Source organism: Trachymyrmex cornetzi, unplaced genomic scaffold (assembly GCF_001594075.2).
Source record: "Trachymyrmex cornetzi isolate Tcor2-1 unplaced genomic scaffold, Tcor1.1 scaffold270, whole genome shotgun sequence".
NCBI lineage: Eukaryota > Metazoa > Arthropoda > Insecta > Hymenoptera > Formicidae > Trachymyrmex > Trachymyrmex cornetzi.
The window spans coordinates 890149-907829 of NW_017297377.1; the positions used below are offsets into that span (position 1 = coordinate 890149).

The window sequence follows — 17681 nt, forward strand, 5'->3', positions numbered from 1 at the left end:
TCTTTTCTTTCACGGCTATTGGTCAATAGCGAATAGATCATTTGATTAATCTCACTATGTTTCTTCAACATCTTCTGAGAATATGAAAGTAGCACTGATAAGAAGCACGACATCGGTTGCATTATCAGTACCTGCTCCGTTTTTTTTTCTATATACATACGCAGCTTCATATTTTATGTAAGTTTCTAATACAGGAAGAGTTTCAGCTTTCGTGTCCCTTATTACAAGAATATGTGTTACTTGCGCTATACAGAACGTATAAAATTTTGTTCAAAAGTGAAAAATCAAAATCAGCAGACGTATTTACAAAATGATCTTCTATATATAGTATGATTTTTTTATGTACACACATCGTATAGTTCTATGCAACATGTGGTATAAAGTACTTAAAACAGAATTTATTTAATACAAACAAAAAAAAGCGTAAACATTTTATTCGCAAAAAAAAAACAAATTTCTTGCCAATCATATAAATAATGCCTGAGTGATTAAAATAAATTTCAAACATAGTCAACTTGTAGAATTGCCTAAAGATATTTTGAGATATATGTCATCAAACTTAGAACGTAGATAAATAAAGTAAAATTAAGTATTAGAAGAACGAGAAAGAAAATTCTAAATATAAATATCATTTAAACGATCGAATACCGTCAGTCTTTCATCTGGCGTCGACGGGTCTGTGTATTGTAGGTTACGTGTACTTTGCACGTTCAAAAATTATTAATTTTAACAATTTATAAACTATAAAGTTTTATTGATGGCTAACACATCCCGCATCATCATGTTTCTGAGTGTCCACAAAGCGTTTACCACATTTCCATGGTTTCCAACGCCATTGCCCAGCCATTCGGCGGGCAACTTCGTCACATCGGGGATTTGCGTATTATCCGGATTGGCGTTCATCTGCTTATCCCAATTTGATATGTAACGATTCTCTACGTTTAGACCTTCGATGTACCTATAAGCGAAAGAAGTACGATTCAGTATGATGTTCAAAGATGATTTTGCACAAAATTTAGCTTGAGCCTACCTCAAATAGGCGTCCGAATGCAATACGCGACTTGGCCTCGGTGGTACTGCGACAAACATCGGCTCTGGTTGTTTAGTGGCGGGCAAGTTACTCGTCTGAGTTGCAGCTGCTAAAGTTTCTACGTGAAATGTGTTTTTCCCTTATTCATATCGCGTTTACGTAAGTTTGAAATAATATATAATTACCTGTTTCCATTGGAGGCAATACCGTGGGTCCTTTTGAAGGCATGTAATTTCTGCGAGAAAATAACGCATAGGGTTCATAAAAACGTATTTTACAAAATGATATACGAAAAAAAAAGAGGACAAATTCTTACCTGCTCCTCTCAGAAGGTGGTATTATGCGTCCATGCGACTTGAGAATATGCACTTCCTTAACATGTCTTGCGAGTCTCTGTACGCTCGGGAACGGCGGGACAGATTTCTTCGTTCGGCCACAACCACGCCACTGGCATTGATACTCCACATCTATAAGATTGATAGAACATCAGTACAATTTAGTCCTTTGCATCATTCCGTGTCATGCTGCGCGACTGCTGCGATTGTACTCACCACTAGGAGCGTTTACAAACGACGATTGTACATGACCATTCTGCTCCGCGATGCAGTGATCGATGCAATCAGTCATGTCCTCGAACTGCCAGTCGCAATTGTCCCAACAACATTCGTACACAACATCCTGCGTGGAGTTCGTACCTACTGTAGTCGTACCCTTCAGCTGACCACCGTCTTCGTTCATTTTAATTGCCCGTTCCTCCCATGCTTGCTTCTCCCCCGCCGGCAATTTCCTCCACTGGAACGAAAGTGGTTTCACGTTTTACGTAATTAGTTTTGTTTCATTGCTCGTAATTAGTTAGCAATTAGCAAAACCATTTTTGCCGTTTTAAAAGTGGTTCGACAAACTGTTTCAATGGCTACTCTCTTCTTCATAAAAGACTGAATACAAACAACGTTTATACATCAAGAATAATGACGATAACATATCAAGGCGGAGACAATATAAATTACAATACGATATGTATATGCAAAAGTAGAAGCTGATATACTACTCTTATAAAAGAAGAAGAAGATGCATTGTTGTATTTTGTACATACAAACATTTATATTTATAAGAATAAAGAGTAGCCATGTAACATAATTTATTTGGATAAAGGACCAAGTATGCTGAATAATGTTTTAGCGATGTGTATGCAAAGTGACTTACATATCAATTACATTTTTTTAATCTTTTTGCTTTATCACATAAATATCAAGATGATCAAAGTTTATATTGTTCAATTAATTTGACGCTTGAACAAAGGCATCATGTGATCATGAGAAAGTTTATTCTGCATACATTCCTTCATCTCTCTCGAAACTCCATTATTAATAAACTAAAAAATCAACAGTGAAAAAGAAATAAATACCTCGTTGCCAACAATTCTGCTAATCTCTCCGAAGGATGATTCAGGATTGTTTTGTGTAATCTGCGTTCGCATTTTACTCGAATACAAAATATAGCCCGTAACTAATTTCTTACCCGCCGTTTTCTAAACAGAAGAAAAAACACAAATTATAATGTCACCGTGTTCATGTAAACGAGCATATTGCCTTTACATCTCTTAACAGAGGTAACATCAAATTGTCGATCTATTGTTAAGACAAATGGTGTCTTCAAACGGTGCAGAGAACGAAAAGAGGTATGTATGCTGGCATATTTCTCTAAATAAAAAGAAAGTAAAATAAACAAAATATGACGTGTGACAATAGTTGGTAAGAATGAAAAAAAAGAAAAATAAAGTGGTCACGGTAAAGCCTACCTTCTTAGTCGACACAGGTGTCTGAGTATTGGAGAGCACCGGTTGAGCTTCCGTAGATCCAACGGATGGTGGACCACCAGCATCCATGCTGTCTTCCCCAACTCCTACTCCCACTCCCACTCCTAATCCTACCCCCATGCTTAGTACATCTGGTTCCAGCTTCGGTAACAATGGTGACGCTTCCTACACCATTTATTTATGTTTATGTTACCTTCATTATCCCTTATTACCGATCACGAGATATATTTTCGCGACTTTATCCAGTAGAAAAAGTTGTACATAATAAAAGGAACGCCATCCCTTCTTTACGTTCGTCCAACTAATCGCGATATTTTCCCATTTACATTACGACATATTCCATATACTTTAACCTCTCTTTCGAATGTAATGCAACTGATGTAACATCCGGTTTTTTTTTTCAATTCAACACCATCAACATATGTACATTGTAATATGTAACGTATATATAATCGCAACATGTCAATTATTAATTAATTGAAACTTTTTGCATTAACAGATTAGTTAATATGTATACTCCAAAGCGAATTCTTCATTCTTACATTAGTTGGATTAGAATGACATGGAAGCAAGATCTTTCGGTGGTGTGCTTTGCGTTCGTATAACATACTAGCGATAAACCCAACAGGTGCTCTGATTTGAAATTGTCGGATGAAACCGCTCGAGACACAAATACTAACACATAATTACATAAACAAAACAAAAAAAGAATGAATATGCCGGCATATAGATCGAAAACATGCGTGTAAATGCATTCTGTTGATATAACAAAAATACTTGTATCACACGCAAAATACTTCAATTAGATTTAAAGAAAAGCATGTTTCGCCTTTCGTCTTTTTACGAGTGGACATACTGGCGATTAGACTTTTGCTATATCAGCTTGCGTGTGATCTCTTGAAGGAACGTGCGATTGCATATTGTATGTACGTTACTAAAACAAAAAATATAAGGTTTCGTAATTAGTAATTACCATTTCAAATTGAGCCGAGCTGGGCGTAATGGACTTGACTTGACTTTGCGTCTGAGCCACGTCGCTCGAAACCTACAACAAACACGCCATGCAAAGCAATAATTTCACAGTTAGTCGCATAGAATGAACTAAGTACATATCTTATTATTCGCCGAATAGTTTAAATATGCATTTATGTTAGTCAATATATTTAACTGTTATACATACTTTAGCAGGATTAATAGGCCTTCGGAAAAAGTAGATTTCATCTTCAGTTACCGCCGACGTGTGATTGAACTTCTTTAAACCGTCTTGGCTAAGCTTTTTCATCAAACTTTTACTTTCGTCATAAAGCGATTCGCAAATGTACACGTCATCCTCTGGTATCTCTGTCGGTCTGCCTATATAATTCATTAATGATGATGTTAATGTATTACGTTTTTTAATTTCATTTATTTAACAAATATATAAAATGAGGCTCGAAAGAATCTATCAGTCAAAAATAATAAAAAAAGCCCATCAGAGCCTACATCAGCTATTCGGATGCACAGAAAACACTTTATTTTCACGTGAATATAACAAATCGAATCAAATAAACGTTTCAACCCTTTAATTTGGATCCTTGTCAATATATAAATATAAATCTAATTACATAAATAACGCAAATTCCAAAAAAGTGATTCCTGCCAATTTAGCTCATTCTTCTTTATCTAAATGCCAAATTAGCTATGTAAAATGATTATTAGAAATATTAACTTATACAATAATAATATAAAAACTTACATAAAATAAAAACGGAGTCAAGTATATTGCGTCAAAAAGTAGAATCACATCGCTCATCAAATTGTCAGATTTACGATGTAGTCATTCAAAAGAAAAAAAAAACAAAAAAAAACGAACAATTAGAGAATTATTAAAATAATTAATCTGAAATTTAATTGTATTAACTTACATGTAAGCGTATCTTGCGACTCGACGTAAAAGTCTCGTGGTGTCGACAGTCAGAGATGAAATGAGAGTCAAAATAATAAAGTCACATAGTTATTGAAATGAAAATGAAAATAAAAAAAAAAACTAAAACTAAGAACAAAGAGGAGAAACAACGATTCCGCAAACGAATCCAAATATAGTGGGTCTAAAGAATACGTATCATTCTCTAAATTCAAACTCTGTTTCTGTTATTGTACAGGGTGGGCCATCTATTGGTACGTTTTTACATATAAGTTAATATTCTACTTTTTGGCGCAATGTATTTGACTTCGTTTTAATTTATATAAATTATTACATTATTATTGTATAAGTTAATATTTCTGATAATTATTTTACATAGCTAATTTGGCATTTGGATAAAGAACGAGCTAAATCGGCAGGAATCACTTTTTTTTTTGAATTTGCGTTATTTATGTAATTAGATTTATATTTATATTGATAAGGACCCAAATTAAAGGGTTGAAACGTTTATTTGATTCGATTTGTTATATTCACGTGAAAATAAAGTGTTTTCTGTACATCCGAACAGCTGATGTAGGCTCTGACGGGCTTTTTTATTATTTTTGACTAATTCATTTATTTAAATTCATTAAACAGTGGAATGATAAATACTTACTACATATATACTCTCCGTAATCAAGGACGGCACACTTTCCAACAATAGCTACAATAGGATGAGTACCATCCACAGTAGATAAAAACAACTCTTGTTTATAAAATAATTTCGTAGGCGTATGTGGCACATCTGTAGGCATCAATAACCATGGACCTTTGAAATAACACTTCCCGCTAAAAACACAAGACGGTATATTACATATCGTGTAATATAAACAGTAATATACAAAATTAATATTTCATTATAGATTTATTACTTACTCTTTGGTTAACCATATAGCATCAACTTGCGCTATTTGTTGCCTGCCCCCGTCTGTCGCTACATAAACAAAATCACCGGTTTTCACAGATCCCGCGCATGTGCTGTACTGTTCATAATATGTGCTCTCGGTATCTTCTGGGTTATACAATATCACATTCTACAAGATAAGAGATATGTTAAACAGAATAATCAAAATAATTAAACAGAGGAAGAGTTGATATTTCAAGCAAACAAAGAAGATATTGATTCAGTTACTAACAGGTCTTTCCTTTTCCATCAACTTTTCTCCCTCCTCCAATTCAGCGATCTCTTCTTTATGCTTTTCCAGCCGTTCTTTGTACACCGAGATTACTCGTTTCGGTTCTAGTGGCTTTTCTCTAGGAACCAATGTCAAGTGATCGGGATCGAAATTCCAGACCTTGATTTTTTTAAACGCTCGAGCTTTTGTGGAGTAACGCGATTCACATACATAGACATCCTTTTCTAGAAAACCTTCCGGCTGCATTCGAAAATAATCCTTTACACTTAAAACGCAACATCTGCCGGCTACTTTCGCTAGAGGTACTGCCACGTGAGCATCGCTCTTAAATAATTCCTTGTCCAAGAATTTCCGCGAAGCCACGTGATATGTTTCGCTAGGTCTATAAAATAAATTTCCATACAACATTTGTTGACCATCTGCATTGGTCCAAAGCCTTTCTATGAGAACTACGCTATACTCCATGCCTCTCTCAGTAGGCTCAATATACGTAAAATCACCAGCTCTATATACTTCTTGATTGAAACTCATAGAGCCTCCATTGTCGGTATTGTTCGTGTCCGTATTGGTTTCAGAGTCCTGCAGTAGTAAATTTTAAATTACATATCAAACTGACATGAGTCTTCAAACTAAAAAATACAAGTTAATATGAAACAAAATTTAATTTACCTTTGTTTCATTTCCATCGCAGCTCTCCTCTTCGTTAGGTAAATTTAGTTCTTGTTGCTGTTTTATTCTTTTAAGTTCTGCAACCTGAGCAGACAGGTCGAGAAGTGTGTAATTTAACGCAGGTGAATGTAACAGGTCTCCTGCACGAGTCACCTCATCACGAGTACGTAGAAAAAATGCCTGTAATTCCACGCTATCCTCGAATGGTTGTGAATCTGTACGCGACAATCTCCGTGCTCTCTCCAAGCAGGTAAAAACATCTTCTTGGAATCGATCTAGCCTTTTGTAAACTCCCCGATCTAATCTCCTTTTAATCAAATCTAATGACAACCCCCGTACTCTGTTTTTCAACATAGAAATACTTGTTAATAGAACCAAACTTGAGTAAACAGCATAATTTTCATAATAAAAACAAGAAAATTTATTAACACTCAAAGCATATCCATACTTTTTGCCATCAACAATATCATGCTCCGGCAGTTCGGCCATAGAATCAGAGTAACACCTTCCTTCCTCATCCTGGTGATTATAAAGCGCGGTAAATATTGTTGCCAGTATCTCTTGAACAGCAGCTGACACATCAGGTACACTTTCCTCGTCTTCGCTCAGTTGCAATTTACTTTGCAACACTAATCTTTGTAGTATCAAGGCATCCTAAAATGGTTTTTATATCTCGTTATTTACCACAATACCTGTATCTGCAGCCACACTTTGACCAAAGGTTTTATATATAGCACAGATATTTGAAAAAAAAAACGAAGATAAAATCATTCTGGTCTGTTTACTTTTGTCTCAGTCTTTTTATATCTTTTTATGTGCTTATCCAATTCCTTGTCTCTCAACAGACGTATGAAACACGGCCGCACTTTTAACGGGTTAGTACTTAATATACTCTGCTCGCTTTGTGCGAACATCCTCGGGATATTGGCGTGCATGCGATCAAATTCACTTAATCGCATGAAAAATTCGGAAATACGCCGTACGGCGTATGAAAGACTTGGAAGATCACGATAAAAATGCGCTAATTGCTAACAAGGTTAATATGTATGAACATCGTGCACATTACAGATAAATTATATGTACAATTTTATATATACAAATTTATATAGTTGTTTAAAATTATACAACGTCACGTGCCACGCGTTTCACGAAACAAGCTAAAGCATTGTTCGATGAAAAGTTTCGTACGACGGGATTATTAAAACAAGAGACGGCAGAGGAAGCCTTTCACGTAACCTCCAAACTTCTACCGTAAACAGATTGGGCTTTCCATCTTTTGCCGCGAAATTTCAATTGAAGTATCCATCCGCAAATATTCTGACTCTCGATTTGAGAATCTGTACCTCATATTGGAATCTTAATCGAAAATTGAAAGTTTCTGAAAACTACGCTTTTTAAATCGGTTTTCGAGAAAATTGATTTAATACATCCTTTTCAAAAACTTGATAAATTTTCTCTCTCTCTCTCTCTCTCTCTCTCTCTCTCTCTCTCTGTTTTTACTTTCTCAAAAAATTGAGAAAAACCAATATTGCAAGATAAATTAGAAATTAATTTTTTGCAAATTAGATATTGTTAAAAGATCTCGGGTTTAATATGCTACTTTCTTAACAATATCTGGGAAATTCAATGTTAGAAATCATAATTTTAATTAGAATTCTACATCGCTAAAGGTATTAGTATTAGTCAATAGGTCTGTTTGTGTTGCTTGAAATCCCCAAAAATTTTTGAACTTAAAATGAGATAGATATATATTTCAACATTGAAAAGAAAGAAGCGAAGATGCTGAGTGTAAAAAGTAGGTACAAGCAACGCGTACAGATCTAATGCTTTTGTGTCCATTAATGATGGATAACAGGGTTTTATTTTAAAGTTTCATTCAGTGTAATCTTTCCTTAAATATCTTTCAGTGTACAAATTTAAAGGAAATTAGACCTTACAATTGAAGTTTAATTCTTTTATGTCCATTAAAGATAAATAACAAAATCTTTTTTTTTTTTTCAGTATGATCCTATCTTATTCTTAAATATTTTCCAAAAATGTTTCAAATGCGTAAAAATGTTTAAAAAAATAATTAAAGCTTGTAACTGAAGTTTAATGCAAACATCAAGTAATTGCACAATGTCGACTTTTAACTAACTACAATTTCAAGCTACTCTTTGCATCAAGAAATCTTTTAAAGTATTTTTATCAATTATTAATAAATGTCGATGATATAGATTCTTCAGTAAATCAGATATAATACATACTTTTATTAGAATTGTCATAGAAAATGAATTAAAAAAATTTTTTTACTTTTCCAGGTTTTCCAGATGAAAATGGACAATTTTTCTCATGAACAATATAAATTATGCAAATTTTAATATTTAAAATCAAGGATTATAGGAAAGTTAGCCTTTATTAAATACAACGCAAAAAGAAGCTGAGTAGAATAATAAAATGTTGGGTGCAAATTCAAGCCAACAAAAAATAAATTAGCATTAGAAAACAAGAATGCAGTTATAACGAAAAAGGACAGATCATATAAAAATATTGAAATATAAATTTTAATTATTTCATTAAAATCGTTTAAAATGTGCGAATTTTGAACGTATTTGACTATAAATATAAACGTCAGATATATTTAAAAAATTATAATGATTATTTGGAATGGGAACAGTTTAAGGGAATTGTGAGCAATTTCAAAATTCCAGACTTTTTTTATATTTTCCCCTAACTTTTCTCGGTTTTCCATGATCAATTTCCCTGATTTTTTTTGTTCTCTCAGTTTTCCGGATCTGTGGCAACCCTGTTTTGTATTATTTAACGCTTACGAAACAAAAAACCTTTACTATACAAACCTTATATATTTGCGAGTCCGGCTCGTTATACTTGCAAGCATTGTCAAACATCAATATAAAATCGGACACCAATTCGTCCAAATTATCATATCCATTATTCTTTAAAGTAGAAGCTATCTTCTCCATGTGTATAGGCTGCTTTATCACTTCATAATAATCTGGATATTCATTTTTATTTGGTAATTTCATGAAAATTAGAGATAACTGCCTTCCTTTTGCATCGTGGTAGTCTTTTATAGTATCGTACAGAGTTCGTAATTTTTGCAAATGAAGCGGTACTATCTTTTTCGGTCTCCTGAATATAGACGGCAAAAAAGAGAGGTAGAGAAAAAACTAAAACAAATGAGCACTATTATCTCCTTTATGAATCCGATTCATGCTCACAACGCTCTTAAATTCATTTTATCCTTATTGTTATCAAAGTTAAAGGCAAATAATATTCATGAGCGTTGTGAGCATGAATCGGACCTATACGAATTACGACATACCCGACGTTTCTAGTTGGGGTTGATGCGGAAGATTTGGACCTAGGATTATCTGGCAGAGGTCCTAATTCCTTTACCTTATCCATCAAAACTTTCTCCAATATATTAGCGTCCTCATATATCAATGAACCTTCTTCGTTATATTGGCGACAATTATTAAACATCAACTAAAAAAACGAAGAATTTCGAATAAATATCTGACGCAAACTATCGTGATTGATTAATTTAAACGATAAATACCTTAAAGTCTTGTATTAATTCGTTTTCATTTTGATACTTCTCCGCTTTAATATTAGCTTCGATCGCTAGCATGTCTATGGGTTCTGCTATCACTTGATAGTAATCCGGATATATTTTTTTGGAAGGCTTCTCCATAAACATTAACATGGGTTGCCGACCGTCCTCGCACTATAATACAATACAGCATGCTATACGTCGACCGAATATATTGAACGTAATGAGTTTTGGAATTACTTACAACGTATTCTATGACACACTTGACTAATGCGTACAATCTCTTCTTCAATGGTATATTGTCTTTGTACTTCCCTCGTGTCAATAAATTCGAAGCACGTTTAATCAATTTAGGCTGCTGCGAACTGTTTTCGGATTCGCTATCCGAATCAGAATCCTACAGAGATATCGAATACTTAATTTATTACATCCGCTTTTCAAAAAAATACGTGATTAACCTTGCTAGTCTGCTTGAATCTGACTAAAAAATGTATGTAATGTAATATTTATTTTCTTAATATTTAAAAAATATCTTTTCTCTGATATTTGATGACTTCATCTCTCAAAATATCTTTTCACCGTGAAATTGTTTTAATTTTTATAGTTTTATAATAATATTGACCCAAACATATATTGTAATAAATTTGAACAGACCAGCAAGATTAAATCATCATATTCAATTTACACAGTATATTACCTGATCGAATTCTAAGAGTTCTTGTACTTTCTCTTGCATTATTTTTTGCAATTTAACAGCACACTGTAATAGAACAAAAACGCGTGAATAATTATACTGCGATTATTGTATACATCATAGTGATATTTCTCAATTTTATTGGATTGCTAAATATTGAATTCGATGAAGAACTGTGAAACTACTTATGTGTATCATATATTTTATAACTAATATTTTTTTAATTATTGTTTGTAATTAAACGCATAATCGCAATTAACTTGAAGTAAAACGTGCATTAATTACAAAATTATTACCTTGTACAGTCGAGAAGTATGCATGTTATATTTCTTTGCATTTTCAAACATGATATTCATATCTCCAGCTACTTCACTAACAGTACCATATTCGCATTTCTAAAAATCGTGATCAAAATAAATATAAGTTTTAATAGTATAAGAATGTAATGCATTAATATAAATAATTAATTCTATCATAATATAATTATATATACCTTTATCTTTGTACGTATTTGTAATAAAGATATAGGATTCTTAATCGTCTTATAGTAATCAGGATATAATCTCTTTGATGGAAGTTTCCAAAAATATTCGCTCATCCTTACACCTATACAATACATAGTTATACATGGCATTATACCAACAATTACAATAATAGATTTATAATATAATATCACATGAAAGAGTCATACCTTGATTATTAGGAGCCGTCCGAATAGTTTGAAACAATTGCCACTGTGGATTGTCAGCTTCTTCAGTCTCAGCAGGTTCTTCTTCCTCATCATCGCTCTCGTCATCTTCGTCACGTAATGATGCAGTTTGTGCTATTAACGATTGCGCCATGGTACGACTGCCTCTTTTGCTTCTCGTAGATGGTGCAGTTGTAGCGATCTTAATACCGCTACCAAACCCGCTATCTTGCCTTCTCGCGGCTGCGGTAATTATTTTCTTCAAAAGTTTGGCATCCTTGTAAATTTGCGAACCAGGCTCATTAAATTGACAAGCGTTACGGCACATAAGCATTAGATCTTTCTCCATATCGCCAAGTGAGCTGTATGCACCTTCTTGAATCTTTCTCGCAATAGTCTTCAAATCAATCGGTGTCTCGATGACATCGTAATACTCGGGATAAAGCTACGATAAAATACGTTAAAGCGATTACAAATAAGCATCAAGTACACCAGTTCAGAGGCAATTTAAAACAGATTACAAACCTTTTTAGAAGGTTTGAGTTGAAACATAATATGAAGAGGTCTGTTATTGTCAGTGGGATCAGTTGCTGTCATAACTGCTGCAAATAAATCCTCGAATAGCTGCATAGTTTCCTCGTCGAGATTCGTTGAACTTTCTGAAGTATCTTCTGCGTCATCTTGTCGCGTCGTTACTTTACGTGCCTAAACATGAATTGATAAATGAACAATCTCTTGTATGCATTGCATGAGCAACAAACTAAAACTCAATTAAATCATCAAATATTACCAATCTGCCAACTTTTAGAATGAGTTTTCCTTTAGGTTCTGGTTCTTCATATTCTTCCATGATACGGTTTTTAGTATTTAGACACAATTCCCACAGCTCAGTTGCATCTTTATATTCAGGAGATGTACGCTGTAAAAATTATAAATATGACAAGATTTCAACTCTATAGGTCTTCTTTTTATCCCTATACTAGATTATATTAAAACTTTGTTTCTAGCATTTATCAAATATCAAACATATATCTATTTTACTTTAACTTCCACAATATACATCCTAATTCAGTTATAGAAGATATATCTTAGGAATAACTATCAATAATAAGTGTATTACACTGACAAAAATAAATCAATTAAGAAAAATAAACCTATTTATAGTCTTAGCTTAAATATATCAAACAGATCTTAGCTTAAATATTTCAAAGTGAATTTATGTATATATCTAATTCTGCAAACTGCATGCCGAAATCTTTTCACTTTGACAAACTTTAATATTTGACAAACTTTAATATTCTGTTTGAATAGATTGATATAATTAAGTAGAATTTAGGAACTTACCATATAGAAAGCTTTGGCATTGTTTACCATAAGCTGAATATCAGCAGCAAGATCGTCCATATCACGATATTCATCAGTTTTCAGTTTCTGCTGTACTTTCAACAGATCCATAGGATTGGAAACGACCTCATAATATCCTGGTTCCTGTCTACGTTTCGGCACGCGTATAAACGAGTCACACAGCAGGGATCCGTCTTCCTTCTTTTGATTACGAAGTATTTCATACAGTTGTTGGCACAAATCGCTCTGTACAAGGTAAAAGGCTATTAGCAACGTGTGTTCAACGTATACCGCATACGCAATCTATGTACAAATATTAGGAGAAATCACGGCGCGGGAAGAAAGTGTTCGCACACACTCACAGGATCCAGTTTTTTCCTCCTCTTCGTCGGCTCGGGCGGGGTATCGTCACCGTCGTCCTCGGTGCCACGACTCGCTACCGAGGACGTTCTACGTCGCTTGTTCATCCTGAGGTATACCTTAAAAAGTTACAAGGTACAAGATGATCCTTTAGCTGTATATCTACAACAGAGCGCCGCTACATCGTCCAACGAGTGCTGTTGAGGTTGCGATGCGAGGGCCGTTACAATTATCGTTGGTAGAGCACAAAAGTTGTAAACAAATGTACGTGCGCATACATACGTTCATGTACATATGCGCGTATATGTACATAAAAAGGGTTCTTGAACTAAACGCGAGGGCCTTATTCGTCGTGCCGTCGCGCTGCTATTATCAGAGGCACACGTTGAGCTTATCGCGACGTACGGTGGGTCAGGTCTTGGGGACGAGGTTGCAGGATTTGCCTCTCACACACGCTCAGACCGACGTCTCGGCTCGTGCGTTAGTTAACTATTGTGAGTGAATTCCTCGAGGAGCGGGACGTCACGTATACACACAGGGGGAGGGGGAAGGATGGCGAAAGAGAGAAAGAGAGGGAGAGAGAGAGACAGAGACACACACACGGACTGGCAGCTAAAAAAAATCACGTCGCCATGATAAGTCGCCACTGCGCTTCAAAACGCGGTCGACGTGCATGGTGCACCGACCTGGTGATCTTAAACGCGCCGTGAACAACGCATTTTCCGTCTTCTCTCCGTCGCCATCGATCATCAACCGTACCGCGGACAAACGCGTGCAAACGCATTCACGACGGGACTGGACTGGACGGGACGCATTCACGCATTTCACGCGTCTCCCCTCTCTCTTTCGTCCTCGCCCGGCATTGCTGCATTCCAACCGAAATTTGCCGCCATATCCGGAATGCGCGAGTCCGTGGTAGTCCGCATCGTCCCCACGGAATTCCAAGCCCGTCGAGCCGACAGCTATCCCAGATTCCGCTCGAGATACCCAACTACCCACCGTTTATGCCACCGTGTCTCTTTCTCTTTCTTTCCTTGCCCCCTCCCCTCTTCCGGACTCTCACCTGTCTCCTCGTGCCCTTATAAGAGGAGTTTCATTAATGCGCGAGCCATTTGTATGATCGAATGTTCCTTCGAAAAGGCGCAAAACACGAAGCGTACCGCGCTTCTCATCCGCGTTCCAGGATGACACACGTCTTGGCCGACGCCATGCTACGAGCGGCCGATGATTTCGCTGATTGTACAATAAAGGCCCTGCCGACCACTCGGTACGTGGATTTTTGAGAGTTTCCTGTTTGTTCGACGGACTCCGTCTTTATCAACTGCACGTATTTTATAATTCGATTAAAGAGACCCGCGGATAATTGAAGAACATTAACGACTGTTGATATACTATAAGGTATGATCAATGTGATACTACAATAAATGCTTTAGGCCCAGTTCCACAACTCACAGTTAATGGGCCTTCTACAATAAGCCGAAAGTCAGAACGTCAGAAGTCTTAACCAGTCTTAACCAAGTCGTTCACGTTGGCTATTGACCAACTTCACCGATTATAACTTAAGATCGCTTAGAACTTCTGTCTTGTGGCTTATTGTAGAAGACCCATAACCCCGAATCTACAATAGGGTTTTAAGCCTTAAGCCATAAGAAATGGGCGAATCACAGTCGCTTATTCTTCTCGGATTCGACTGTAATTGGTCAATTTCTTACGACTTAAGGCTTAAAACATCTATTGTAGATCCGGGGTAACTCAACCCAGATTCAACTTATTTCTCATCTCTTTCCAATTCTAGAAATGAAAAGAGACCAATGAACCTCGGTTAAGACTTAACCGTGATTTGTAAAACTGAGTCTTAGGGTGATGTCCCATGCAGCGGATCGTGCGTAAGCGGATTCGCGTATCGCCAATCACAGAATCATTATCTTAGATCTGTTTACGAAATTTGCAAACAGATCTAAGAGAATGATTCTGTGATTGGCGATACGCGAATCCGCTTACGCACGATCCGCTGCATGGGACATCACCCTTAGGCCCATTTCTACCAATATAGTTTAAGGAGATTGTAACAGGCATTCTACAATAAACCGCAAGTCAGAAGTTCTGAGCGATCTTAAGGGCCTGCGCACAATAGAGGAACAAGAATTAGATATTAAGATTTCAACCTATCAGAAACCGCGTATTCCGATGTAATCAGTTTCTGATAGGTTGAAAATGAAAAGAGTTAATAAATAAGTTGAACTTCGCGGTTAAGAGTTAACCATCAGTTGTGAAACTGAGCCTTAAGCCGTAAACACACTAGCGATTGGCGATTGTGATTGACGATTGAGGATTACTTTTCAATCAATCAGAGCAAAGAAATCGGTGACTTTCAGGCTCTGATTGGTTGAAAAGTAATCCTCAATCGTCAATCACAATCGCCAATCGCTAGTGTGATTACGGCTTTAGTCATAATCGGTGAAGTTGGCCAATGGCCAACTTGAATGACTTGATTAAGGCTGGTTAAGACTTCTGATGTTCTGACTTGTGGCTTATTGTGGAAGTGCTGTAAGGCTGAGGCGGGCAATGAAAGGGTAATCCTTTAATGCAAAAGAAATATGGAGTGTAGCCAACATTTGAACATTAAAATTTGAAGAAATAAATAGCTAAAATTTAAAAAAAATATGGATTATAATACAATTAAAATGCAGAAAATATTAGTGTTCATTTGTGTAAAAGTTTCAAAGATAAACATATATTTTTTAGAACAATAAATATTTTTAGCTCAAGAAATGATTTGGCAACGGTGTAAAACTGAAAAATCGAAGTTGGTAACACTGCAAACTGCAATGTCCGATTGCAATGTCTGATGGGTAGATAAGGTTAACGTGACGCTATAAATGTTTTGAAGCATTCTTTGACAAATCATTTAGTACAATTTTTTTTTATTAGTAAATCAAATGCTTAGAAGCATTTGTAGTGAGACTTTGACGGTACTACTCAACTGATAGAATCTTCTTGATTCGCGATGATGAAACAACGTTGCCACATTTTCTCCATTAAACAGTTTCAGTGGCAGAAGTATACATCTTTGGTTATATTTTTTACTTTTGTTAATAAACTGAGTGTGGTAAAAGTTGTTTTAATGTCCAAATATATTTTTGATATGCTATAATTTATACATTAAACATAAATTTATTCGATTCATAACATTTCAAATATTAATATTTGTTGAAAACAGATACATAAAATCGAGTCTCCTACAAGAGAAAGAGAGATAGTCTATTATAAAATCCGGAATTTTGTTATTAATTTACAGAAAAAAATCTGAAAAAAATTAAATAAAAGCATGCTTTGTAGATAAAGCTATATTCCAAATTTCAAGCAATTCTTAACAAATTGCATTCTCCTTACAACCACCTTAATTTAAACCTCGATTTAACTGATTCTTCATCTTTTTCCAGTTCTGAGAATTAGAGAAAGACAAAAAGTAAGTTGAACTGAGATTAAAGTTAATTTACATTGATAGAAACGGACCTTAAAGCGTATTTTTATTAATCAACTTGTAAAATTCTTTCTTCTGATTGATCCATCAGATGCTCCAAAGCATTTGTAGCGAAAGTTTGAGCACAGCCTCAATCTATTGACTGATGTAAACATCTGGTTATTATCAAAGTTAAATAAAATTATGTTTAAGTACATGGTATATTTGCATATTGTTACGTGAAGTTTACACAAATTTCTTTATGTAGACTATAAGCAATGTAATTAAAATATATAAATTATTATAAATTAAATAATACAATACAAAAAGAAGCAATATTTATAAAGTTTTATATGTATTAATACACAGTGACTGACAAAAAAAAGAGACCACTGTAATATTACAAGTTTTTATTTCAAAAAATGTAAAAAATGAAAAGAACTTGAAATAATTTAGCTCAGACAGTTTGTTATTAACAAAATTTTAATGTTTATAACAGATTTTTTTTATATTGTTTAAATTAATTCATATTTAATTTTTTTTCAAATGTTATACTTAATACTAGAAAAAAAAGAGACCATATTTATTTTTTATTAATAAAATTTGAAAAAAATTAGAAAAAAACCAATAAAATACATTTTAATATTTAGTATGACTTCCTTTCGCTTTAATTATTATTGTCTGAAGTCGTCCTGGCATACTCTCCATGAGGTTTTGAATGTATTTTTCATCCGTTTCCCTTTAGGTCTTTTGAAGCGCCGCGAAATAATTTTCCTTAGGGTGAAATCATACAGTGCGGAATAGAGAAGGCATCATTGAAACAACCAATTAGTACTATTCGGAATAGCGCAGAATAACACTTGATTTTATTAGGATATTTCATTAGGTAACTTCTTTATTATATCTAACTTCGGTACTATGTCACAATTCAGGAACGCAAATATTCTTCTGAAAATTTCCATGTCTGCCTTGTATGACTGCGC

The 17681-nt window shown here is 34.8% G+C and overlaps 1 protein-coding gene across 1 annotated transcript; it reads right to left on the bottom strand.

The window, feature by feature from the left end:
- Positions 1 to 464: 464 nt before the first annotated feature.
- polybromo (protein) lies at positions 465 to 14035 on the bottom strand. Its single transcript, XM_018508718.1, is given in 27 exon segments — positions 465 to 835; positions 838 to 958; positions 1031 to 1148; positions 1216 to 1265; positions 1347 to 1497; positions 1582 to 1822; positions 2436 to 2558; positions 2829 to 3011; positions 3820 to 3891; positions 4027 to 4199; positions 5405 to 5577; positions 5665 to 5822; positions 5925 to 6503; positions 6594 to 6933; positions 7042 to 7247; positions 9431 to 9725; positions 9919 to 10082; positions 10156 to 10323; positions 10394 to 10546; positions 10847 to 10909; positions 11140 to 11238; positions 11337 to 11449; positions 11535 to 11976; positions 12057 to 12236; positions 12322 to 12450; positions 12876 to 13121; positions 13238 to 14035. Coding segments are annotated over 27 exon segments (4929 nt in total). The 5' UTR covers positions 13343 to 14035; the 3' UTR covers positions 465 to 751.
- Between the last annotated feature and the right edge of the window lie 3646 nt (positions 14036 to 17681).